At 42.0% G+C, this 27423-nt stretch overlaps 1 protein-coding gene across 1 annotated transcript in view; it reads left to right on the forward strand.

Moving 5' to 3' along the window:
• Positions 1-1881: 1881 nt before the first annotated feature.
• LOC139284920 (transient receptor potential cation channel subfamily M member 1-like) overlaps positions 1882-27423 on the forward strand; it is a 31294-nt gene continuing 5752 nt past the window's right edge. Inside the window, exons 1-22 of the mRNA XM_070905293.1 lie at positions 1882-1887; positions 1969-2045; positions 3012-3204; positions 3302-3515; positions 4087-4211; positions 4483-4654; positions 6354-6528; positions 7424-7547; positions 11504-11576; positions 12031-12131; positions 13138-13326; positions 13979-14113; positions 16483-16533; positions 17100-17240; positions 17898-17927; positions 18013-18305; positions 20120-20348; positions 20952-21083; positions 21163-21303; positions 23442-23570; positions 24163-24414; positions 26828-27020. Coding sequence (XP_070761394.1) covers positions 1882-1887; positions 1969-2045; positions 3012-3204; positions 3302-3515; positions 4087-4211; positions 4483-4654; positions 6354-6528; positions 7424-7547; positions 11504-11576; positions 12031-12131; positions 13138-13326; positions 13979-14113; positions 16483-16533; positions 17100-17240; positions 17898-17927; positions 18013-18305; positions 20120-20348; positions 20952-21083; positions 21163-21303; positions 23442-23570; positions 24163-24414; positions 26828-27020 — 3175 coding nt within the window. The remainder of the gene's footprint in view (positions 1888-1968; positions 2046-3011; positions 3205-3301; positions 3516-4086; positions 4212-4482; positions 4655-6353; positions 6529-7423; positions 7548-11503; positions 11577-12030; positions 12132-13137; positions 13327-13978; positions 14114-16482; positions 16534-17099; positions 17241-17897; positions 17928-18012; positions 18306-20119; positions 20349-20951; positions 21084-21162; positions 21304-23441; positions 23571-24162; positions 24415-26827; positions 27021-27423) is intronic.

Raw genomic sequence — 27423 nt, forward strand, 5'->3', positions numbered from 1 at the left:
CACACAGGAACACACAGGAACACAGGAACACACAAGAACACAGTAACACACAGGAACACAGTAACACAGGAACACACAGGAGAACACAGTAACACACAGGAACACAGGAACACAGTAACACACAGGAACACACAGGAGAACACAGGAATACAGTAATACACAGGAACACACAGGAACACACGGGAACACAGTAACACACAGGAACACACAGCAACACAGGAACACACGGGAACACAGGAACACACAGCAACACAGGAACACACAGGAACACACAGGAATACAGTAATACACAGGAACACACAGTAACACACAGGAACACACAGTAACACAGTAACACAGGAACACAGTAACACACAGGAACACACAGTAACACAGGAACACAGTAACACAAAGGAATACAGTAATACACAAGAACACAGGAACACACAGGAATACGGTAATACACAGGAACACACAGGAACACGGTAACATACAGTAACACAGGAACACACAGGAATACAGTAATACACAGGAACACACAGGAACACAGTAACACACAGGAACACACAGGAGAACACAGGAACACACAGGAGAACACAGGAACACAGTAACACACAGGAACACACAGGAGAACACAGGAACACAGTAACACACAGGAACACACAGGAGAACACAGGAACACAGTAACACACAGGAACACACAGTAACACAGGAACACAGTAACACACAGGAATACAGTAATACACAGGAACACAGGAACACACAGGAATACGGTAATACACTGGAAAAACACAGGAACACACAGGAACACAGTAACACACAGGAGCACACAGTAACACAGTAACACAGGAACACAGTAACACACAGGAACACACAGTAACACAGTAACACACAGGAACACAGTAACACACAGTAACACACAGGAACACACAGGAATACAGTAATACACAGGAACACAGGAACACACAGGAATACGGTAATACACAGGAACACACAGGAACACGGTAACATACAGTAACACAGGAACACACAGGAATACAGTAATACACAGGAACACAGGAACACAGTAACACACAGGAACACACAGGAGAACACAGGAACACACAGGAACACAGTAACACACAGGAACACAGTAACACACAGGAACACACAGGAACACACAGGAGAACACAGGAACACAGGAACACACAGGAATACAGTAATACACAGGAACACACAGTAACACACAGGAACACACAGTAACACAGGAACACAGTAACACACAGGAACACAGGAATACAGTAATACACAGGAACACACAGGAATACAGTAATACACAGGAACACACAGGAACACAGGAACACACAGGAACACAGTAACACACAGGAACACACAGTAGAACGCAGGAGCACAGGAACACACAGGAGAACACAGGAACACAGTAACACACAGGAACACAGGAACACACAGGAACACACAGGAACACAGTAATACACAGGAACACACAGGAACACAGTAACACACAGGAACACACAGAGTCTTTCGTGCTGCTGGGATTTACAGAGATTTAAAGCGCCGCTCTGTGTTTCAGCAGCAGGATTAGCCGAGAGGATAAGAGGATTTAATGCATAAACAAATGCAAAGCTCCATTCTCCCAGTAATTAGCCAGATACATTCAGATTGTTTCAACTTTGTTTTAATGTGGAGCTGCACTTTAATATAACGTCATTCCATTCATCATTAAGCTCTCGTTGTCTCTGCCCCCCTCCAGCAAGCTACAACAACACATTTCATATGTGAAATGAAAAACAATAAAACAAATCACTGTCTTTAATGTTCCCGTTGTATTTGCACAGTTATTTAACCAGGTTAATGAAAAGTTAATGAAGCTAATGAATATTATTGAAGGTCTGCAGGAGGCGAATGAGAGTTTGTGTGTTTGAGTTTCAGAGTGTAAAAGAGAAACAGCAGTGTTCGAAGAACTGATGTTTACTTCCTGTTTGTCCTCAGATTCAGAGAGCGTGGATCGAGAGAACTTTCCAGAAGAGAGAATGTATCCAGATTATTCCCAGCAAAGACACCAGCAGGTACCGACACACCTCTGCTGCTTCACATTCATCACAAAGTGAAACTTTCATTTTAATGCATCCTTTAACTGTCTCCTGGTCAGAGTCCAGCTGTGTCTTTTAATTGTCTCCTGGTCAGAGTCCAGCTGTGTCCTTTAACTGGGTTGGAGTCCAGCTGTGTCCTTTAACTGTCTCCTGGTCGGAGACCAGCTGTGTCCTTGAACTGTCTCCTGGTCGGAGTCCAGCTGTGTCCTTTAACTATCTCCTGATCGGAGTCCAGCTGTGTCCTTCTCCTGGTCAGAGTCCAGCTGCATCCTTTACCTGTCTCCTGGTCGGAGTCCAGCTGTGTCCTTTAACCTTGTCGGAGTCCAGCTGCGTCCTTTAACTGTCTCCTGGTCAGAGTCCAGCTGTGTCTATCTCCTGGTCGGAGTCCAGCTGTGTCCTTTAACTGTCTCCTGGTCAGAGTCCAGCTGTGTCCTTTAACCGGGTCGGAGTCCAGCTGTGTCTATCTCCTGGTTGGAGTCCAGCTGTGTCCTTTAACTGTCTCCTGGTCAGAGTCAAGCTGTGTCCTTTAACCTTGTCGGAGTCCAGCTGTGTCATTTAACTGTCTCCTGGTGAGAGTCCAGCTGTGTCCTTTAACTGTCTCCTGATCGGAGTCCAGCTGTGTCCTTTAGCCTGGCCAGAGTCCAGCTTTGTCCTTTAACTTGGCCAGAGTCCAGCTGTGGCCTTTAACTGTCTCCTGGGCGGAGTCCAGCTGCGTCCTTTAACTGTCTCCTGGTCGGAGTCCAGCTGTGTCTATCTCCTGGTCGGAGTCCAGCTGTGTCCTGTACCTTGTTGGAGTCCAGCTGCATCCTTTAACTGTCTCCTGGTTGGAGTCCAGCTGCGTCCTTTAACTATCTCCTGGTCGGAGTTCAGCGGTGTCCCTGAACTGTCTCCTGGTCCAACGCTGTGTATAAACTATAAACTTGCTGTATTGTTGTTGTTCAGGTGCAGTTGTGGTCAGCTGGTGACGCAGCACAACTTCGTCCCTGCGGGGGCCCGAGAGGACGGGGCCCCTCAGGTCCAGTTGGAGGTCCAACCTGCAGAGAGATGGAGTCCCTTGAAACACACACAGACGTCCCCCACTGACGCCTACGGAGTTATCGAGTTTCAGGGAGGAGGACACGTCAACAAGGCCATGGTGCTGAATAACACTTTAATATTTAATATTATTAATCATTTAACGTTTCTGTGGTAGATCAACAACACATACCCCCCCCCCCCCCACCCACCCACAGTATATCCGGGTCTCCTATGACTGTAAACCGGACCACCTGCTCCACCTGATGGTGAAGGACTGGCAGTTGGAGCTTCCCACGTTGCTGATCTCCGTCCACGGAGGCCTTCAGAACTTCGACCTGCCTCCCAAATTGAAACAGGTTTTTGGGAAAGGACTGATCAAAGCAGCCGTGACCACCGGAGCCTGGATCTTCACCGGAGGAGTCAGCACTGGTACAACACACCCGGTCACAAACTGGGTTTAACTTTACATCAGAAACATCAGATGTCCCGTGTTGATCAGCAAGGTGTTTGGTAGCAGGTGTATTTTTGAACTCTGGACAGAGCCAGGCTAGCGGTTTCCCCCTGTTTCCAGGCTTTATCCTAAGCTAAGCTAACCTAACCTCGTCCTGACTCCAGCTCTGTACTGATAGACAGACATTAGATCTGAACATCTCACTCTGAGACAAAGAGAAGAAAAGGATTTCAAATGTTCAACTGTTCCTTTAAGTTAAGAGTGACATTGACTAAATGTGACTGATGAGTCCTTTTAGTTTTTCAACTGTATAAACACAATGATGAATGATGTCATAACACACATCACGTCATTAGCAGTAAAACACTGATTGATTGCTTTGGCTAGCGGCTGCTATGCTAACTGAACAGAAGCTATGAAGCTAACAGCTATATGATCCAGTTTGAGTTAAAATACAGGCTGAGTGTTAAATGAGCTGACGACCAACCTGACCATGAAAACCTTATCAAATATTATCTTTATAAACCAAACATCTCTGTGGTGTTTCAGGAGTGATCCGCCATGTTGGAGACGCTCTGAAAGATCATTCGTCAAAATCCAGAGGAAAAGTCTGTGCTATTGGCATCGCACCGTGGGGTATCATCGAGAACAAGGAGGACCTCATCGGGAGAGACGTAAGACGATGTGTGGTGTTTGCTACTCTGTGTGGTAGATGAAGGCAAACACTGTATGAGTTAATGTTCATTTCAGAAATCATCCACAGACCCCCTGCAGTGCCGGGGCACAGACCACTAGAGGACCACAGAATCTCCCAATGACCACTACAGGCGTTTTGAAAAATGCTGTATAAATAAAGTTTATTATTATTTATTATTAATATGAAGACTCAGTACTTTCCTGTCTCCTCCCACCTCTGATTGGGCCAATCACGTCTGTGTGTTCCAGGTGACTCGGCCCTATCAGACCATGTCCAACCCGCTCAGCAAGTTGTCTGTCCTGAACAGCAGTCACTCCCACTTCATCCTGGCCGATAATGGGACCAACGGGAAGTACGGAGCCGAAGTCCGACTGCGCCGGCAGCTGGAGAAACACATCGCTCTGCAGAAGATCAACACACGTGAGTAACACACCTGTGACATGTGACCTACTCCAACAACCAATCACTGCTATGAAACACACATGTGGTGTACTCGGAGGTTCCTCTGTCAGTGTTTGGCCATCAGCAGTTTAAAGGTTCACAGTTCACCCAAACTACTACAAACTTATTCTCTCTTCGCTCTGGTGGTTTCTATCCAGTCAAATTCTTTTGGTTTTATTTGTTCAGGCTTGGAGACATTCAGGTTTCTGCCTCCACCACAGTATAATATAATAATACAAATTTAGTTTTCATCGGGGCTATGTATATCTTTACGTGTCTCCAATGTGTTCTGTGGACGTCCATCCATAACTCCTGTAACTCTGTCAGACTCCACAACCTCTTCCTCATCAAAACCTGGCGTCTACATTACCCACAATGCAACTGGACCATCTACAGTTGTGGTGTGTTATGCTAGTAGTGGCTTATATAGCCTGGAGCCTCCAGCCTGCAGCACAGATGAGCAGCTACAGATCTCTGGTCAGCTCACTTCTTTCTGACTCCACACCAACAGATTGTTTTCAGTTTCAAACTTGTAGTCTTCAACCAACGCTGACTCAAGACACATCACTTGAGGACATTCATCAGACTTCACACAACTCCCTCTGAGACGCTGAAGACTTATACTACTTTAAAACAGGAGAACACCTGGAAACACCTGGAAACAGAGGCTGAGGTGTAAAATCAAGTTCAACTTTAATGTTTTCAAATGTTTTTTTTAGCATCAGTATTTTTGAAAAATACAGTACATACTGCATACTGCACTTGTTTGTAGTATGTAGTAGGCGGTTCTGAATACAGCCTCTGAGCTGGACCAATCATGTGACCTGTGGGTTTCCCTTTGTCATCCTATGCCTGGAGCTGTCTGTAAGGCAGGGACAGCAAAGGGAGGCTCAGCCGTCACCTCTCACTTCAACCACATACAAGTGCTGACCGAAAACACCAACAAGATTCGACTGTGCTCTTGAACCAAATGTCCTCTCAGGGACAGTGAAATGTGGAAAACTGAGGACTTTTGGCTCTGTTATTGTTCTTAACCTGGCTTAGCATGGAGACTAGGAGCAGGGGAAAACTGTTAGTCTAGCTCCATCAAAAGAGAGGAAAATCCACCTTCCACCAACTCCAAGTCTGTCCGATTCACGTGTTGTGTGTTGTTAGCTAACCAGCTAGTCAGCAGTTCGTCCTGTAGTCAGCTGGTTTAGTTGACAGAGTTCGGACGGTGATCAAACCAATAACTCCACTATGACTTCAGGAATTCAGAGACGCTGCGTGCAGTTGTTGTTCAAAAAATAGCTCCAATGCTAACTGCTGCTAAAACTGAAACTACTTTCTTTACATTTGTTTCAACACCTGATCAATAAACAACAGATGACATGTTCTGTCCTTCTGTTCCTTCCTGTATTAGCTTTATCCAATCAGTTAGCATTAAAATGTGTGACTTGTGTTACTCAGCCAGAATTAACTTAGCATCTTGTGCATCCATGTTTGTTATGTCATTAAATAACTTTACGCCATGAAGAGTGAGCCAGTAGTTAGCAAGCGAGCTAGCTGGTAGCTGGTTTGACAAGATGACAACAAACTGTCATTTAACTTCGGATTTCGACTAAATGAATGAAAGACACAGTAGCTCGGCTACCCCCATCTCCCCGTCAGATACTGTGAGTGTGTTTCTGTGTGTCAGGTCTGGGTCAGGGTGTCCCTGTGGTGTGTCTGATCCTGGAGGGGGGTCCTAACGTCATCTCCATCGTGTTGGAGAGTCTGAAGGAGGAGCCTCCGGTCCCCGTCGTCGTCTGTGACGGCAGCGGTCGCGCCTCTGACATCATTTCCTTCGCACACAGATACTGCGGGGAAGATGGGTGAGTAACATTCAATAAATTTACAATCCAGATAATCAAGTTCTTGTGTTCTCAGAGGAAACATGATGTAAATATGAGCAGAAATGTAACTTACACTGATCACCTGCCTGTACTGTGTTATACTGCTGATGGAGGCTCAGGCACAGTTCAAAACCAGGTCACACAGAAAAAAACACAAACCAGTACAATCTGCACTCCCTCCCTTCCTGTTAGGTCCCTGAAAGAGATCAGTACAGACAGACACTTGTAGTCCATGTTAGTTCTGCAGCGAAGTTCACACTCATCACACATGTAAGTGATTCTTTTGTTTGCATTCAAGATGTGCAGCTCCCATGATGCTTTGGGAGAGCGCTGGACTGAGCTTTAAACTTTAACTTCAAAGATTTTAATATTATTGACTTTGTAAATGTGTGTCAACTCTCCAGAAAAAAGCAGCAGTTTTATATATATATATATATATGTATATATATATATATACGTCTGGGAGCCCCGACTGCAAACGCTCTATCACCTTTAGAATCAATCTGGACCTTGGAACAACAAGGACCGAAACATCTGCAGATCTCAAGGGAACGATAAAAGATCTGATAAGTAACTTGGGCAAGGCCACTTAGGGTCAGAAGTGTCAATCAATTCTAAAAGCAGCTGGTAGCCAGTGTAAGGAAGCCAGGTCAGTGAAATGTGCTCATGTTTCCTGGCAGCAGAGTTTTGGATGAGAGTTACAGAAGTCTCATCGACCAGTTATAAAGGAAATGGTCTAAACCATGAAATGTTTCTGAGGTGATGACAGGAGGATTGCACCTCTGATTTTACATGTTTGTCTAAGCTGAGGTTTTGATCAAAAATCACACCAAAATTTATGCAATGTTGAGTTATTGAATGCTTCTCTGCTCAGGTTGGTGAGTGACAGCGTCAAAGATCAGCTGCTGGTCACCATCCAGAAAACCTTCAACTACAGCCGCAGCCAGGCACAGCAAATCTTCCTCATGGTGATGGAGTGCATGAAGAAGAGAGCTCTGGTAGGTCAGACAGGTCCTGTCTGACACAGCTGTATGTATATTCTTACATCACTGTGTTTATCCAAATCCACTTTCCATCAGTGCAACAATAAACCGGTTGTGTTCATTCATAACTTGTCCTGTGTGTCATTCTTCATCTTTCTCACTGCACTCATCATCATTAAGCAACTCTGTCTAAAAGACATTTATATATTAATATCATTGTTCTCCCAATGACTGTGCCTGGGTTATGTTCACATTCAGGTCAGAGGTCAGAGTGTTGGAGGTCAGACGTTGGACTGTTGGAGGTGAGAATGTTGGAGTTCAGAGGTCAGAGTGTTGGAGGTTAGAGGTCGGACTATTGGAGGTCAAAGTGTTGGAGGTCAGAGGTCAGAATGTTGGACTGTTGGAGGTCAGAGTGTTGGAGGTCAGAGGTCAGAATGTTGGAGTTCAGAGGTCAGAGTGTTGAAGGTCAGAGTGTTGGAGGTCAGACGTCAGAGTGTTGGAGGTCAGAGTGTTGGAGGTCGGAGTGTTGGAGGTCAGAGTGTTGGAGGTCAGACGTCAGAGTGTTGGAGGTCAGAGTGTTGGAGGTCGGAGTGTTGGAGGTCAGAGTGTTGGAGGTCAGACGTCAGAGTGTTGGAGGTCGGAGTGTTGGCAAAATAAGGTGGCAGGGAGGTGACCACGCCCACTTTGGAGACAGGAAGTGTATACCATTTCATACCATTGGTGCAGCTTGTAATGCACCATCTTCTGTTATAGAGTGTTGGAGGTCAGAGGTCAGAGTGTTGGAGGTCGGAGTGTTGGAGGTCAGACGTCAGAGTGTTGGAGGTCAGAGGCCAGAGTGTTGGAGTGTTGGATGGTCAGAGTGTTGGAAGTCAGAGGTCGGAGTGTTGGCAAAATAAGGTGGCAGGGAGGTGACCACGCCCACTTTGGAGACAGGAAGTGTATACCATTTCATACCATTGGTGCAGCTTGTAATGCACCATCTTCTGTTATAGAGGATCTGTGGTCAGGGGTCGAGGTGTTAGACATAAAGACTTCAGAGACTCCAGAGGCCAGAGGTCACATCCTGAGTCTGTCTGAGGTTCAGACAACAGAAACACTTTATTGACGGGTGTCAGTTAAATATTAATAATCACGTCACTAGATGAATCCAGGCCAGGATCTTTGTTTAACATGAACACAGGGCTGAGAGAGTCTGAATAGAACCAGAACACAGTTTCATGATGCTGTTGACATTGTGTCCTTTTCAGATATGGTCATTACGTTGATAACAATATGATCCAGGCTGCATCATGCTCCTTACAGAATGTACAAATGAAATGGATATAAAGGTAATTTCTACAGAGTTGCATTAACCTTTAATTTTTTTATTCAACACGAGCAATGACTCTGAGCAGCTGCTTCATTCAGTTTAAGTTCACATTAACAGTTTAACTGGGTTCTGAATTAGCAGCAGCTGGTTTCTCAAGTGTTTCTCCTCATTCTGGATTCTTCTTTTAAATGTTACTGAACACAGAAACTCATACAGGTTCATGTTCTGAACAAACAGATTGTAAACACCCCCACTGGGCTACATAAATAAAATTGTCAGTCTGGTGGACAGTGAGGTGAGATTACCTCAACATGTTTCTAATAAAAATAAACTTCATTGCACACAGATTCAAATAACCTCACTGCACTCTTTACAAGAGAATAAGACTTTAGCTCCTCTTAGGCCATAAAAAATATAATTTAATATTCTCCTAAAAAGACGCTTGATACAGATGCAAAAATCATCTCTATAAAGGAAACATGATTTAAAGTCACTGCATCAACAATGCAGCAGCTTTACACACTGTATGTTGTTATGCTAACATCATTATAGAAAAGCTCATCATCAGCTTCATCATCTTTTATTTAGATTGATTTAAATGTAACCTAACTGAAGAACACTAACACGGACTGTTACTTCCAGTATACTGCAGGTAACCACGGCAACAGTACTGATGACACTATGAATCCTGGGTGTAGGTGTGTATCTCCCTTCGACAGTACACAGCCAGCAGCTGACTGGGACATTAACATAATGACAAAGGTTTTACCTTTGACCCAAAACTGCACCACTTAATGGAGATTGTTCTGTGACCATTTATTTAAGCCCACAATCCTCTGCTTCTTCCTGAGAACAGCTGCAGCAGCAGACTGCACATACATTTAAATAAAGCAACATCAATTCACTTAAAATTTCTTTGTCGCATTAAAATGCTGCAGGTTCAGATGTTTCTCACACAACTGAAATAAGATGGAATAAAGCAACACTCAGAGAACAGATAAAGATATAGGAGTTTCAGAGTTAGTTCATGCTGTGACTCTTTAATCAAATGACCTCCATAGGGGCCCAACAGGAAATGTTTGTTTAGGGGCCCCCTGACAGGTGAATCTGGTCAGGGATGTTAGCATTTAAGATAAGATAAGATAAAATAAGATAATCCTTTATTAATCCCTCAGTGGGGAAATTTGCATTGTTCCAGCAGCATACAGGATGGTGCAATAGCAGAGACGTAAGCGCAAAATCAAGATATAATAAATAAAAACAATAAAGACTGTAATAAAAAAGCTACTAAAACTAAAAAGAACTGTCATTTACAAATTTACAAATTCACAGAAATAAATAAATAAAGGTAAAGGTATTATGCTGGATTGCACATAGAGGTGTGGGTATTGCACCATTGTTACATTCAGAAATATGTGGATTATCCATTCCCGTGTGCGTGGTCTACTGGGAGCACGTCTGATTGTAAAGCCTGAAGGCAGCTCAAATCACAGCTGTGTCTAATACACAGAGCAGCTAGCATGCTGCAGACTCTCCACTGGCTTCTCGTCAAGTTCAGGATTCATTTTAAGGTTCTTGCTTTCACATGTAGAGCCCTGCATGGTCAGACCTGCTCCACCCCCACATCACCAGTAGGTCACTTAGGTCTTCTGACACCAGGACACCTTCTCCTCATCCGGCTTCACTAACAGCCGAATCATGTTATCAACTCGGTGAGTCAACCCAGGGTCTCACAATCCAGCCACGAGCGTGTTCACATGAAAGGGGCGGGGTTTGCAGCATCTGACCAATCACAAACATGGACACGCCGACTGGCAGCAGAGCGGCATATTTTACAAACATATATATGTATATTTTTTTTTACAAAGAGCAAACTATAATATTAGACTCCGCCTCGACGCATACTCTTCCTCCTCTGCCTCTCAGATTGTTTCTCTCAACATTCAGCTCACCTGTGCCACCTGTAAACTCTGAACTGGCTCATATTCTGTTCAGCTGCTTTGTGAACACTTCTGAGTCGTTGTGTGTAAATGATGACGACTGTGTTGTAGCTGTGTTCAGTTTCTCCTGCCCGTGTTCACCATCCCACAACACAAGAATGCAGAATGTGTGTTAGAGAGTGCGATTGTGTTCACAGTGAATGACTGAATGAATGGGCTCTGAGGATCTGGTCTAGAGAAACACTCTCAGGTTTGATTCAGTTTTATCGTCTCATTTTAAACTTCGTGAAGGACTTTGTGATGTCACTCTCATATATACACTGTCATGTACACAGTCATGTACACGTCACAGTGTGTACATGACAGTGTGTACATCACTGTGTGGACGTCACAGTGTGTACATGACAGTTTGTACGTCTCAGTGTGTAAATGACAGTGTGTACATGACAGTGTTTACATGACAGTGAGTACATGACAGTGTGTACATCACTATGTGTACTGTACCACGACATGTACATCACAGTGTGTACGTCACAGTGTGTACGTCACAGTGAGTACATGACAGTTTGTACATGACAGTGTGTACGTCACAGTGTGTACATGACAGTGAGTACATGACAGTGTGTACATGACAGTGTTGTTTGTGTAGATCACATTGTTGTGTGTTGTGTGTGTGTGTGGATCACAGTGTGTATTCACAGTGTTGTGTGTTGTGTATGTAGATCACAGTGTTCAGGATGGGCTCAGAGGGACAGCAGGACATCGAGATGTCCATCCTGACAGCTCTGCTCAAAGGTAAAACCTCGTACCTTCAGTTTCTACACACATCACATGAACATCACTATAATCATATAATAACTAATAAAAAGTCATATTTTTAGTTTCCTTGAATCAGAATCAGAAATACTTTATTGATCTCCAGGGGGGAAATGATACAGTACAGGTGCTCCCATTCAAAAGTAGAAAGTAGCATACATTTAGAAAGGAGAGTATGTAAAAAAATAAGATATAAAAAATAAGAAATACAAAATATACACATTGACAAAATGTAAGTGAAAAATAAAAGTAAAAAAAATATACAATAACAATGTATACGAATATATATATTGCACTGTTGAGTATGCATATATATGTATTGCACTGGTATTGAGTTACACAAACTCTTGATTCACATCAGAGTGAGTTGTGTTTTGTGTGTTCAGCCAGTGAGCGACGACAAAGAATACTTTATTTGTTGATGTGATTCCAGGTACGAATGCTTCAGCCTCTGATCAGCTGAGTTTGGCTCTGGCCTGGAACAGAGTGGACATCGCTCGCAGTCAGATCTTTGTGTATGGACTTCACTGGCCTGTGAGTTTACAGATGTTGATAAATCAGATTACATCACTAATTACACTAGTGTCTGGATTCATTTCACTATCAATATGTTACATTCTTGTCACACACAGAATGGTGGAGCTAGGTCCACATCCCAAGTTACACTTTGGTTAATGCTGAAGTATTTTTTCTACAACATTAAATATTTATGGCTAAAGCAACAATCAAAGTGTTGACTATATCTTAAAGTATATTATGTATTTTTCTTATTGTAAACAAATCCCTACATACAAAAGTATTTTCTGGGTTAGTCACACACACACCGTCTTGCTGCCCCAAACACTCACTAGAGCACCAAATGTGGATTCATCCGCCGCTGAAAATAGTCCCCAACAAATGCACTATTTCCTGCTGTTAGTTTGATAAAAACTACAGAGAGCAGCTGTTGGAGGAAATGACTGAGCCTTTTGAAACATGAAACTATATATTTGTGAGGTGTTATTAAAGATTCACGTCTTCAGTAGGAACCAATGGGCTGTGAGCTGAGAGCCACAGACAGGAAGTGAGACAGGACTGAGAGACGGACTGACAGGTTGCTAGTTTGAGTCTGAACATGAGAAGAAAAATATGGAATAACACCAGACTTGACCATTAACCATCATGCTTTAGTCGTCATACTGTAAACATGTTGGTTTTGTCGATATTGTTTAAAGTGACACAGCATTGTTCATCCATTCATCTTTGTAAAATGTGTGGTTCTAGTCTTGGTGAGTTGGTAAGTTGGTTGCTGCGAGTTGATGTTTTAAATGCTTATAAGCGTTCTTGAAAGAAGTCAGATGTGTTGCCTCGACTTCTCCTTCCTTACGTCTCACAGATGAGGAAGAAAAAGATAGAAGTGAAGGAAATAAGAAGTCAATAAAGAGAATGAGACAAGCCCACAACGTCATTCTCTCCATAAACTGGCTTTCTTTCAGCTCTCAGGGAATTTGTCCTAAAGTCTGTTATTTCTGTCACTGTCTGTTTGATGGTGTCTCTGCAGCCTGTGAGCGCTTTACCCACCGATCGGCCTAAAAGTCCAGCAGCCCAGCGAGCAGCAGCAGGAGGAGTAGGAGGAGGAGGAGGAGGAGGAGGGAAAGGGAAAGCCAGGGGGAAGAAAGGAAAAGGAGGCAAAACCAAACCTGAACCACCTGAGGAGACCGACCCGAGGAAACTGGAGCTGCTTAACTGGGTAAGAGACATTATGATCCACAATAACCACCAATAGGATCAACACATACCCAAATACTTATAAATCTATTTATACTGAACAAAATCACAATGTAGTTGATATTCTACTCTTTGTATTATCTGCCAGGCTCTCATCATGTACACCACCACATACATTTTAGGCATTATTAAAGGTAAAGACCCTTGCACAGTTGCCGAAACACTAAAGTTAACAACCTGAATTAAAATGTTTTAGCTACTAGACTAAAAGGCGTGTACCAACAAATAAAGAGACAAACGGTGAAGGTTAATGAAGCGTGCAGGAGCTCTTTCTTCTGGTTGCCTGGGGCTCACGTATCAAAGCTGAAAGCTTGGCAAAGAAATTCTGGTGTCAGCTGTTAACTAACATGTTAACTCAGTTTAAAGTTAACCTTAGCTACCCCTCACCAAGTCTGTAGCTGCTAAACTGTCATTAGCCAAACAATTTCAGATACAAGTGAACTGAAGAATCTATGCAGCTGTTAAACTGACCCAACAGCTAACCTCTGCTCACTGATTTTATTCTCAACAAGTCATCAGCATTTCTGAGTGAGAAGTTGTTTTTGAGTCTTGTGGTCGTCAGTAATTATTGCGGGTTAGTCAGGTGACTGATGATGAAAATGATGTTGTGGCAGGTGAACTCTCTGGAACAGGCCATGATGGATGCTCTGGTGTTGGACAGGGTGGACTTTGTCAAGCTGCTGATTGAGAACGGCGTCAACATCCATCACTTCCTGACTATTCCTCGTCTGGAGGAGCTGTACAACACAGTGAGACTCACCTGATTCACCTGACTCTTCAGGGTGGCACCAAAAACTCATGTATCACCTGAATTTAAACTCTAGCAGCTATAAGTAGAGGACAAATCATTTCAGAGTCCAGTTATCTGCCAGTGACAACACTGAGGTCATGTCCCAGTAATAAATTTGGAATTAGAAGTTTTTAGAAACCTGGGGGGTTCATTCTGCAAAGAACATTTAGTTTATAGGCATGTTCTAGGATTTTGAGATTGAATACTATAGATTCTACCCTTACTGAAAAAGCACATCTGAAGTACATTCACACGAAGACAGCATTTCACAGCATGTCAATATGTGAAAAAAAAAACACATACAGTATATAACTTTTTAACCTTTAAGGAGGAGCCCAGGGACAAATTTGTCCATTTCCCCTTTTTGTTGTGCAGTTTTAGCAGTTGTGTATATGAATATTGGATATTTATCTGCAGATCTGCACAGCAGCAGAGCCTAAAACTGCAGACTGTCTATATTATTTCACTGTTTTTATCATTATTTGGGGGCTGGGGATGAGAGGGAGGAGTGGTTAAAACTATGCCAACAGTGTTTCTGGAGTTTTGAGCTCTTCAAACGTTTGTCTCCTCATTCTGAAGATGAGTTATGAAACAAAAGCTTTGTGCTTTAACCTCTTTACTCTCGTGTTTATCTGCAGCTTAACTTCCATCAGTGGTCCACTTCATCTTGCGTTATATCACTGCCTCACTGTCTCTAATCTTTATCTGCTTCACTCAACGTGCTGCTCATGTGAGTCACATTATTGTCAGATGAAAGTGAAGCTTTCTGCTGCCATCTGTGAGCCACCAGCTCTGCTTTATGATGTTCACACTGTGAATTATCAACAAGTCCAATTCGAGCAAACAGATGTGTCTGTAATCGAACAGCTGCACTTTAATCCGACTTCACACTTTAAACTAATTTTCATGACCAGCATTCTGTGATTTCTGTGTTTACATGAAAATGATTAGAAACTAACCACAATAATTCCCTACTACATTGTCTGAATGAGATGATCACATCAGGTTTTCATTTTAGAAACTTCTGCTGCTCAAATTAAAGAATCAAAGCAGTTTGTAATAAACAAAACTATTAAGTTAAGTTTGGTGTGTAACAGTAGAGCACAGTTCACTTGGATTATTATGCATGAATACACACACACACACACACACACCTTCTATTTGCATTTGTTTTCATGACAAATGATAATATCAGCTCAACGATTTGAGTGAAAAGTTGAATCTTTAAAAGATGTTCAGAGATTTCAGAGAATCTTAGTCTTTGGTATGTTCCCCTTTTGCTTTAATGACAGCATGCACTCCAGCTGGCATGGACTCCACAGGTTTGTGCCAGACCTGATGACCCATGTTATCCCAGCATGACCTGACAATGTTCCAGAGGGCTTCTTGTGATGTCACAGAAGGCTTGGCTTTCTGAGTCTTCAAGTGTCCCCATAAATAGTTCTATGGGGTTGAGGTCAGGTGACTGTGGAGGAAAGTCCATGACAGTCAGGACTCCTTGGTCTTCTTTGGTCTTCAAGTAGTTCTTGCAAAGCTCTGAGGTGTGTTTGGGGTCCTTATCCTGCTGCAGTATGAATCCCTCTCCACAAAGATGCAGACCAGAGGGTACAGCATGTCTCTGAAGAATGGCGTGGTGCTTCTCCTTGGTCAGGGTGTAGTCGATTCACTGCAGGGGTCCAGCTCCAGAGTAGGCAAACCCCCCCAGACTTGAATATTCCCTCCACCATGTTTCCCTGTTGGTTTGATCCACTGCGGTATCATTCTCTCTCCTGCTCGTCTCCTTACATACACCCTTCTGTTACTGCCAGAAATCTCTAACCTGGATTCATCAGTAAATAGGACTTTTCTTCATCCACAGTAAAATGCTGCTGTTTCTTAGCTCACCCCAAGAGTTTGGCCTTGTTTCCCCTTCTGAGAAGTGGTTTAGAAACTGCTACTGGTCCTCTGAGACCACTACAAGACCGCCTTCTTTTGACAGGCCTTTTGCTGATTGGAGTTTGGCGTTCTTTATTTAGCAGATTGTGTATCTGTGATGAAGGTGCTTTTCTACCTCTCAGGGAACTAAGCTTGATGTGTTGATCTTCTGATGGTGTGGTCACTGTTTCTGAGAAAGCCCCTCTTTGACATGTTTCCCACTATCACAATGCTGCTTAGTGAGCAATGACCTGCTGAAAACTAGTTAGATTGAAAATATCTTCCATAACTTTTTCAAAACCTCTTGTGATTTCCAAAACTTTTCCAGGCCTGCAAAAGTCCATTTTCAAATTCCATGACTTTTCCAGGTTTTCCTTTCATCAGTGTCCTGTTTGTTTCCTGTTTTGTTTGTAGAAGTTGGGTCCGGCCAACACACTGCACTTTGTGGTCAGAGATGTGAAAAAGGTGAGTGTTGTGTTTTATATTTATTAGTTTATATATATAATGAAGTCAGGTTAGGAGAAGGGGCATGTGAGGAGAGGAAGCAGGGGAGGAGGGGGGGCAGGTGAGACTTCACTGTCTTGGTACAGTTTCTAATGCTACCGTTATGAGCTGTTACACAGGTTTTTAAAGATGGAGGTTCGACCACGTCAGCAACTAAGATTTTAGAATGTTTGCAAGTCAATGTCTCAGCTACACTGGAGACGTTTTATGGACATGAATCAATCATGAGTTTAAATGAAAAAGTTGGTAAAAGTATTGTTTTAAAAACAAACTTTCCTCCCGGATTTCTCTTAATGTTTTATTTGCCTGCAGCAGCAATGATGGACACTATCTTAAGAAGTATGATTTAATAAATATGTAATCATTCTGAAATAAATACTAATTTCATTGCAATATTTGTTTTTGTTAATTTACCAATCATACATTAACAATAATATTGTACTTGATAATTATTGAATAAATACGTCTCTGTTGCAGATATTAAAAGATGTAAGAACTGATCAATAAAACAACGATTTGTGTTTCAGGGGAATCTTCCTCCAGATTACCAGATCACGTTGATCGATATCGGCCTGGTGCTGGAACTCCTGATGGGGGGTGCTTACCGCTGCAAATACACCAGGAAGAGCTTCAGGACGCTGTACAACAACCTGTACGGCCTGAAACGAGTGAGCAGACCTACAGATTACAAACAGAGTCGACATGTTGCTCACTGGTTTTAATCCACAACATGGAGAACTTCACACTTCAGAGATGAGCCACTAGATGGCAGCACAGAGGCAGTTAGAGAACATGTTAGAGAAGAACTTCACACTAAATCCACTGTGTTGAGTTAATAAATGACAGTACAGTCTCTACAATCAGAAGAAATTTGCTTTTGTATTTTGGTGCATATGCTCACAATAAACATGCGAATGTTAGAGAAAACTATTCATCCTCGTCCCATTTTATAGTGTTTATTGGACAGCAGTAATTCTGTCCTCGAGGCCCCCAGAACATCTGTGAAACATCTGTGATGTAACGTGAGACACTGTGACCCCAGAGCTCCCAGACAGCTGAGAGCAGCAGATTTATTGGATTTGTTGACCTCAGATGTAATAAACACTATGAAAAGGACCAGGATCAATAGACAGTGTAATAAAGTGACTGTACGTGTCATTTATTAACACAAAGTGAAACACAAAGTGGATTCAGAGAGAAGTTTCACTTTTAATTGAAGTTCTGTATAAATATCTTGTGGCTCTGTACATATATATATATATATATATATATATATATATATACACACACACACAAATATCAACCTCTTGCATTTTCTTTTACAGCCGAAAGCTCTAAAACTTCTTGGAATGGAGGTTTGTTCTTTTTGATTTTAAATATTTTTGAGTTGATGGTGGATTTAGTGTCTGACATGTGGACTCAGACATGTGGTTCCTGCAGGACGATGAGCCCCGTCCGAAGGGGAAAGGAAAGAAGAGCAAGAAGAAGGAGGAGGAGGTGGACATCGACGTGGACGACCCGGAGGTCAGCAGGTTTCAGTACCCCTTCCATGAGCTGATGGTGTGGGCTGTGTTGATGAAGCGCCAGAAGATGGCGCTGTTCCTGTGGCAGCGGGGGGAGGAGGCCATGGCCAAAGCTCTGGTGGCCTGTAAACTCTACAAGGCCATGGCCCACGAGTCGTCCCAGAGTGAGCTGGTGGACGACATCTACCAGGACCTGGAGAACAACTCCAAGTGAGTCCCACAGAGCCAGAGTCCAGGTTTCAGACCAGAGAGCCCACATCACATAGATCTCTTTCAGATCATTAATGATATAAATATTCATCATATTAATACCATAGACAGACATTTGATTTTCTCGTTATCAGTTAGTTCACTTTCTACAACTGGTGGAATGTAACTACTACTTTACTCAAGTACTGCATTTAAAGTACAAATTTGAGGTACTTTACTTGAGTATTTTCTTTCAGCTTCAGTGACTTTACAGATGAAAACATATGAAGAGTTTATGAAATGATATTTTGTTATTAAACAGTTTATTAAGTCCAGCTGAATCGATCAGTCCATTAATAGATCAGTGGACTGACAGGAAGTGAACTGATGGGGTAAAACCATTTCCTGGTTCCAGCTGCTCAGATGCAGATGTGCTACTTTCCCTCTGAATGCTGTTAATAATTGTAATGTCTTGTTAATAATGTGGAGCTTTGTGAAGGCGTCACTTTGGGCTCTGGGTCATTGTGACCAAACAATCGATCCATTAATGGAGAAAATAATCAGCTGATTCATCCACAATGAACTAATAATCATTAGGTGATAGTTCAGAATGAGCTCCACCTCAACCAACTCCAACAGTAACATCCTGCTTCACATAAATGATGAGGAATAATCATCTAATGACAGAATCTACAACAGGAGGACAGTCACAGGAGGACAGTCACAGGAGGACATCTGACTGCTGGAATACTTTAAGGACATTTTACTGATTATACTTAAAGACTTTTACTGGAACAGAGTATTTGTACTGTGTGGTATTAGTACTTTTAATAGGAAAAGGCTTTCCTTGAAACACAAAATTTCTTGAGCTTTCCCAAAGAATATCATCCGTGTTGAGACTGAAGGTTTGCAGAGATTTTAGTGCTGAGTTTGTCACCTTCACCTGTCCTGAAGGTTCACATGATCGCACCTCCCTCCTGATTCGTCGGTTACTAACTAACAGTAATCGACTGCAGTCTCATCAGCACAGGTCAGTACTTTCACTGAGTCCTCATGAGTAAAACAGTGGACGAGGAACACGGCAGAGATCTGTGAGTCTGCCAGTGTAGAACTGAGTTTGACATGTCCTAAGAAGGTGTCACGGCTGGTGTACGTAGGGTAGCAGAGACACATGTGGCGTAGGACCCAATTGCAGACACAGGGACAGAACTGATACAGATAAAAAAAAAAATATTGCAAAACCAGGGGAACAAATACTTAAAAGGTGGTAAGGCAGGCAGGGGTCAAAACCAGGAAAGCAGTCCAAAGAGGCAAACAGGACAGACAAGGAGCACGCAAGAATCAATAGTCAAGAGTCCAATAAACAATCCAAGAGTCCAAAAAGAGGTAGTCCAAAAAACACTGGGAACACTAGGAACACTTAGAACGCAGGGGAAACAGGGAGCCAAGACAAATAACAGAAATGATATACAACGAACTGGCACTGGACAGAGGGAAACACACAGACTAAACAGAGAATCAAGGTGGGATAATGAGGGGCAGGTGAAACCAATCAGGGCAGGTCCAGACAAACACAAAGGCAGGAAGTGAAGTTGTCAGAAAAGAGAGGAGAGTAAATTAACAAAATAAAACAGGAAACATGAAACATAAATGACTGAACTAAACACACATAGGAAACAAACTATGACACAAGGCCACCATACTGACAATTAATCCTTTGATTTAATTACCAACACCTCATGACAAGCTTTATTCCACTCGTGGTGAAGAGCTGAAAAGTTTTCTGGTGTGCAGTGAACATCACAGCCTCTAGACTGAGTGTGTTTTCTGTGCAGGGAGTTTGGTCAGCTGGCCTACGAGCTCCTGGATCAGTCGTACAAACATGACGAGCAGGTGGCCATGAAGCTGCTGACGTATGAACTGAAGAACTGGAGTAACTCCACCTGTCTGAAGCTGGCTGTCGCTGCCAAACACAGAGACTTCATTGCACACACCTGCAGCCAGATGCTGCTGACTGACATGTGGATGGGCTGTCTGAGGATGGGCAAGAGCAACAGCCTCAAGGTACCCACTCTGTCAGGTCTCAGGTCTGGATCTGGACTGGATCAGTCAGACCACATCTGGAGGAGGTCTGACTGTGAATGTAAAGAGCTGTGATCAGATACAGATCACATGTTGATACCTGGTGGAGACGAGCTCAAATCCACTACCGTGATTATGAACAAGTCATTTAGTTCCAATCAGGGGCAGATAACCTCGTAACTACACCCAAAAAACGCTTTTTTGATTGGTAGACTTTCATCTTAATTTCTCTTCTGTGAAATGTTGATAAGTGGTATATCAACAGAAAACAGCTGGAAAGACCAAATATAGATTTAAATACACTGCATGCACACATACACACACACACACACACACACACACATATACATATTTAAAGGAAAACTAATGAACAGGTAAAAGATTTGTGGAAGATTAAAATAAAAGTTGTAATTATTTCATCAGCTGAGGTAAAGAAACCATTTCTCTGTTGTTACAAACTAGTTGGACGTTAAAGGAAAAGTTTGAAGCCTTAAGATGAAGAACAGATGTGTAAATTCTGATGTCGTCAGGACAAACAGCAGGCCGCTGACGTGTGAATGATCAATAATTCTGTCCTCGTCCCAGGTGATTTTAGGGATTGTTTTCCCTCCTGCAATTCTCCTCTTGGAGTTTCGTCTCGGAGACGAAGCTTCGTATCATTCATCCAAAGAGAGCGACGAAGGCAAAACTAAAGATGACGACAACAAATCCAGCAAGGTATCAAACTACCAGAGCAGCTTCATCAGAGAGAGTCCATTAGTTCAAAGCAGTTTGAGTGATGAAGAGTTTGTTTCAGGACGCCGTCTCTAACGTCGACACTACGTCAAAGAAAGGAGATGAAGAAGAAGAGCAGAAGAAACACAGGAAGAGGACTCCCGTCGGGAGGAAGATCTACGAATTCTACAGCGCTCCTTTCACCAAGTTCTGGTTCAACACGGCAAGTTTTAAAATAATATGTATACTGTGACATGGATGTACTTTGAACTTACTTAACAGATCCAAACAAATTCAAAGACAAACATGGAGGAGATTCACTTTAAAATGAAAGATCTGCTCTGGTTTAAAAAAGGGGCTCCACCTTCAGATTGAAGGAAATCTGGAATAAATGGAATGAATCGTTAAAATGATCAGTCTCGTCAGAAGGAATCAGAATTCTTTTTGGTACATTGACTTCTGTCTTCTGCTTCGAAAGAAACACACAGACAGCTTCTTGCTGCTAAACGAGAACATTTATTTATAGCTGAACGTCTAATAACCGAAGGATTAATGAAGAGTACATGATGAAGAAAATAAACAGATGAATACAAGATCTTAAATGATAAACCTTACTCACTGGGCGAGAGTGAAGAGAGCTAACTCCGTTGGCCTGAGGAAAACTCTGTAAAAGTGTGAGGCTTAGCTTTTATAACAATATAAAAATCAAAAGAAATAGCTCTTCAATTCAATTCTGGAGATCGAGCGGGCTCTTTGAACACTGTGCCAAATAGGCGGAGTTTGTGATTCTGGACATATTATAACATAACAGTTACAAAATCATTCCTGGAACACATCCAAAATCATTCAAGCAGTTATCTAATATTCCTAAATACTAACTATCAAAACCTATTTCCATTATTGCTAATAGGTGAACAGAGAGTTAATACTTAATTTGATTACACAGTACAGTATAATAAACTACCATTTTACACACTTATAATTGCATCCTTAGTAAATAGAGACTCATTCTCTACAGTCAGTAGATGGCACTGCGACCACATGGTGCACAATATATTAAACCATGAATTAATAATTCAGTTGTCTTACATCGTACAGAGATCGGAGGTGCACTATTTTCCAGTGGAACACATGTTAAGTAATGTTAGCCACGTTACTGATTTCAATTTACCTCTTATTTTTATCTTGATTCAGGCTTGGGCTGGGAAAAGAATATCACAGTCTTGGAATGCACTTAAGTTTTATAACAGGCCTGGTGGTCATCTGATCTCAGACCAGGTCAGAGGTGAAACATGTTGCATGTGTGTGTGTGAGAGAGAGAGAGAGAAAGAAAGGGGGAGGAAAGTGGTGTTTTCAGTCTCTCCTCTTTGCCTTTAATCTTCAACTAAAATAATCAGAAGAGTCATGTTGATTCGTCACATCTGGGTGTTACTTTGTTATCTTGACAAGATGTGTATTTCTCAGGGACAGAAAGTCCTGGTACTTTCTCTGGGAAGTGTCTATAATCTATGTATATATACAGTATCTATCTATCTATATCTATCTATCAATCTGGTGCACTTTAAGGGCAAAATCTAGGCTAAATCTATGAAAACTGTGCTTTAGCAAACAATCAAAAACACATTGGCTGTGTAGTATCGCACTGAAAAAACTTAAGTCCGCTCCCACCTGTTGTGTGGACCTCACCTTGGTCTTGCCTTGGGTATAAATTGCATGTATGTATGGTGTGGTCACCTGTTCATGTTGTTTAGTTGTTAAACACAAAACAGTGACAAATGGTTGTTAAAGGGAGTATTTGGACATTTTGTGAAGCACACACTCTTTCTTGTTAGATGTTCAGATTGATACCTTTCTCATGTCTGTATGGTAAATATGAAGCTACAGCCAGCAGCCGGTTAGCTTAGCTTAGCATAAAGACTGGAAACGGGGAAAACAGCAACCCTGGCTCTGTTAACCAGTAACAAGCAGAGACAACAGGAAGTCAATTCCAGCCACGAATACAGTCCAACAGATAACCCCATCATAAATGTTGATTCGTCAAATAAGTAAGACAACATATAAAGAAATAAGTAAATGAAAGTTATTTACTGTTTGGTACATTAGACCATAAATGAAATGTAGATCGATATATGCTATTTTTGACATATATACATATTTATATTTTATATTTTCATTTTAATTCAAATCACTTTATTTGTCCCTGCGAGGCACGTAAAATAGTACAATGAAGGTAACACAACACAGGAAAACAATTTGAAACAAAAAAAACCCACATAACATAGTGTGGTTTAGAGTTATGCATTGTATGACATACAGTGGTTGCAATGTACAGCTGAATGTGAAGTTAAATGTGTGTGTCAGATCTCCTACCTGGTGTACCTGATGTTGTATAACTACATCATCCTGGTGAAGATGGAGCGATGGCCGTCTCTGCAGGAGTGGATCGTCATCTCTTACATCATCACTCTGGGACTGGAGAAAGTCCGACAGGTAAACGCTGAAACACACCGGAAGTCACTGAACCAAAACTCTCTGTTTTTATACTTTTACTGTTGTGACTCATCAGGTGAGACACTCTCAGGTTCTGGTCCATGAGGAGCTGTTACATTTCAGTCCAAGTGTTTCACTTGTTGATCTTTATTATCTTAAACGACTGATTAGTTCAACATAAGAGTCCAGCTCTCTGTAAAATGTGTGTTAATGTTAATTAATAATAATAATAATAATAATAATGATAATAATAATTAAACAAGGCCTCACTCAGCCTGTAAATACGTCTGAACTAAAATGGAAAGCTATTTGACAGACAAGTCAATAGTCCAGCTCTGTGATAATGCAGTAACTACTGAGGTAATAACACAGTAAGAACTGAGGTAAAATTGCTGTAACTACTGAGGTAATGATGCAGTAACTATAGAGGTAATAGCACAGTAACTACTGAGGTAATAATATAGTAACTACAGAGGTAATGATGCAGTAACTATTAGGGTCATGATGCAGTAACTATAGAGGTAATAACGCAGTAACTACTGAGGTTATTACAACATAGCTACTGAGGTAATAACGCAGTAACTGTTGTCAGATCCTGATGTCGGAGCCGGGGAAGCTGAAGCAGAAGATCAACGTGTGGTTGGAGGATTACTGGAACATCACCGATCTGGCGGCCATCTCCGTCTTCCTGCTGGGTTTGCTGCTGCGGCTGCAGAACGAGCCCTCCATGGGCTACGGACGCGTCATCTACTGCGTCGACATCATCTTCTGGTACATCCGAGTCCTTGACATCTTCGGAGTCAACAAGTACCTGGGACCCTACGTCATGATGATCGGAAAAATGGTACGACCGCACGTGATGACATCAGAGATACAGTTCAATTGAACTTTATTCTTCAGGGACGTGTGCGTTTCTAGTTGGGCGAACAAACTGTTACAAAGGAAGGCAAAATAAAAGCAATTCAACATTTAAAGCTTTATTGTCACACACACCAGAAATCGAGAAATTATAGTTTGTAAACTTTAACCAAACAATTGTCTGTCTGCTTTCATCTGTTGTATTCAAGATCTTTATTGTAGGTGATTTTCACATTCATATAGATGATCCCTCTAATCCCCTTGCCACAGAATTTCTAAACACTGCAACATCATGCAACATGTTTCTGGCCCCACACACAACCGTGGGTACACCCTTGATCTTGTTTTTAAATTTGACCTGACTCTGAACTCCATGCACGTCTGACTAAGTTTCTGATCACAAATGTATAATTTGACACTTCAGTCAATGCTGACTTCTCAGAAATTAACTCTACAGTCTCGCATCTTTGATGAGCACTCTGCAGCTCAGTTTTCAGCTCTCTTCTCTGATATGTCCAAGACAATTCCTAAGTTCTCCAATATTAATGACACCATTAACTGGTTTAATTAATTGTGCTCCTTAGCTCTTGATACTGTTGCTCCAAATTAGACCAGACTAGCCCCATTCCATTCGAAGCCATAGCAGAGATTATAGAAAGGCTGAGCGTAGATAGAAAAAACAAACCTCCATGTTCACTACCTTCACATGAAGGACCTATTAACCAAGATCAATCAACTCATCAAAGATGCGAGAGCAACATATTTCTCTGGCCTGATTAACAACCCTCAGTTTTTGTTTATTACTATTAAGTAACTTCTTACTGAATCCTGCTCATTCTGGATTTCCAGCCACCTCCTCTGATGACTGTTATACGTTTCTAAATTAAAGATCAGTGTTCACAGATCAAATTTCAACCCTGGAGTTTAACATTTTGTTCCAGTTACCTGCCTCGTTCTGCTGTCTGAGTTCAACCCAGTTTCCATGCAAGACCTCTTGGATATAGTTTCTCATTTGCATCTATCATCCTGCCCTGTCGACATTCCTGCTAAATTCCTTCAAGAGGTCCTGCCAGTCACTGCCCCCTGTCTTCTCTCCATTGTCAATCTCTCTCCTCTGTCTGCATACCTGACTGTTTCAGCCAGTGTCTTCCCTCCCTAGATACCACCGTTTTAGTTAGATACAGGCCCATTTCCAAATGTCTAAAAATTGGATGTCTCAAAATGTCCTCCTTCTCAATACCGTCAAAACAGAGGAACTTCTAGTGCATACTATGATCTCTTCTTGTTTAGAGAGACTGTAATTCCCTCTTTACTTGCAGTACTCTGTTTAGCCCAACTTCAATTTGTGCAAAATGCAGCGGCTAACAAAAACTAGTCATCAGTCTCACATCACAATTCTTACCTCCCTTCATTGGCTTCTAGTAAAACATAGAATCAACTTCAAAATGTATGCATGGCCTGGCTCCAGCATGAATAACAGAGTTGTTGAGAGGGGACTGTGCTTTTGCAGATCTTCTGAATCTGTGGTTTGTTTTAGGCAGCTGCTGAAACCTATAGATTAGTCTTTTTATGAATACTCTGTTTGCCTTTAGTTTTGTTTAATTTGGTCATGTGCTTTCATTTTTGTCTATGTATCATGTATATGTATGTGTATGTATATATGCAGGTATATATAATTGTATTTGTATGTATATTTTTTTCCTATATGTGAAGCACTTTGTTACCGTGTGTTTAAAAAGTGCTATATAAATAAGTTATTATTATTATTATTATTGTTATTATTACTAGTAATTAGCATCCTGGCTAACTAATAAAAGAAAGTTTCGAAGCAGAATGACTAGAGGTGAATGGACAAACTTGGATGAACTTCTTTGTCAGCTTAGTAGTCTCATGGGTGGACTGCGTTAGCCAGCATTAGCTTCACTAACACTACTAAAATTAGCATTATCCATGTTACCTGAAACGGGTATTTGGTGATATTCAAAACACTCTTCTCTTTTAATCAGTAATAGTCCAATAGTTTGGACTCTGATCAAAGGGTCTTTTATTTTCATTGTTTCAAGTTTTTTATGTGAATTTTAAACTTAGTTGTAGGAATAACAAACTGCCTGTTTTATAATAGCTTTTCACATTTTATTGATTGATTGATTTTATATTTTATATTTATGCTTTTTGACTCGCAGTACTTGCTATCTATCTTTATATTTTCTACTCACTATGTGTATTGTTATGCACCAATATACCAAGGCAAATTCCTTGCATGTGAAAACCTACTTGGGAATAAACTTGATTCTGGTTCTGATGATTGTAAAATGATTTTAATATTAATTTAATAAGATGTCCATGAATGAACACACAGTCTATTGGTAGTAAATGCCTCTGGTCTGATCGTCCTCCAGATGATCGACATGCTGTACTTCGTGGTCATCATGCTGGTGGTGCTGATGAGTTTCGGCGTAGCTCGGCAGGCCATCCTCCACCCGGACGAGGAGCCAACATGGCGTCTGGCTCGAAACATCTTCTACATGCCGTACTGGATGATCTACGGAGAGGTGTTTGCAGACTCCATAGACCGTAAGACTAGAGTTCATAGTAAGACTTCCAGTCAGCCGCCTGTTAGTCCTCCCCCGCTGTCCTCACCCCCTGTCTTCAGTCCTCACCCGCTATCCTCTGTCCTCACCCGCTGTCCTCTGTCCTCACCCGCTATCCCCTGTCCTCGCCCTCTGTCCTCACCCTCTCGCTGTCCTCACCCTGTCCTCACTCGCTGTTCTCACCCTGTCTTCTTCTTGCTGTCCTTATCTACTGTCCTCATCTGCTGTCCTCAAGCGCTATCCCCTGTCCTCGCCCTCTGTCCTCACCCTCTGTCCTCTGCTGTAATTATCTGCTGTCCTCATCTGCTATCCTCTTCCTGCTGTCCTCATCTGCTGTCCTTATCTGCCATCCTCTTCCTGCTGTCCTCATTTGCTGTCCTCTTCTGCTATCCTCACCTGCTGTC

Source organism: Enoplosus armatus, chromosome 1, assembly GCF_043641665.1.
Source record: "Enoplosus armatus isolate fEnoArm2 chromosome 1, fEnoArm2.hap1, whole genome shotgun sequence".
Taxonomy (NCBI): domain Eukaryota; kingdom Metazoa; phylum Chordata; class Actinopteri; order Centrarchiformes; family Enoplosidae; genus Enoplosus; species Enoplosus armatus.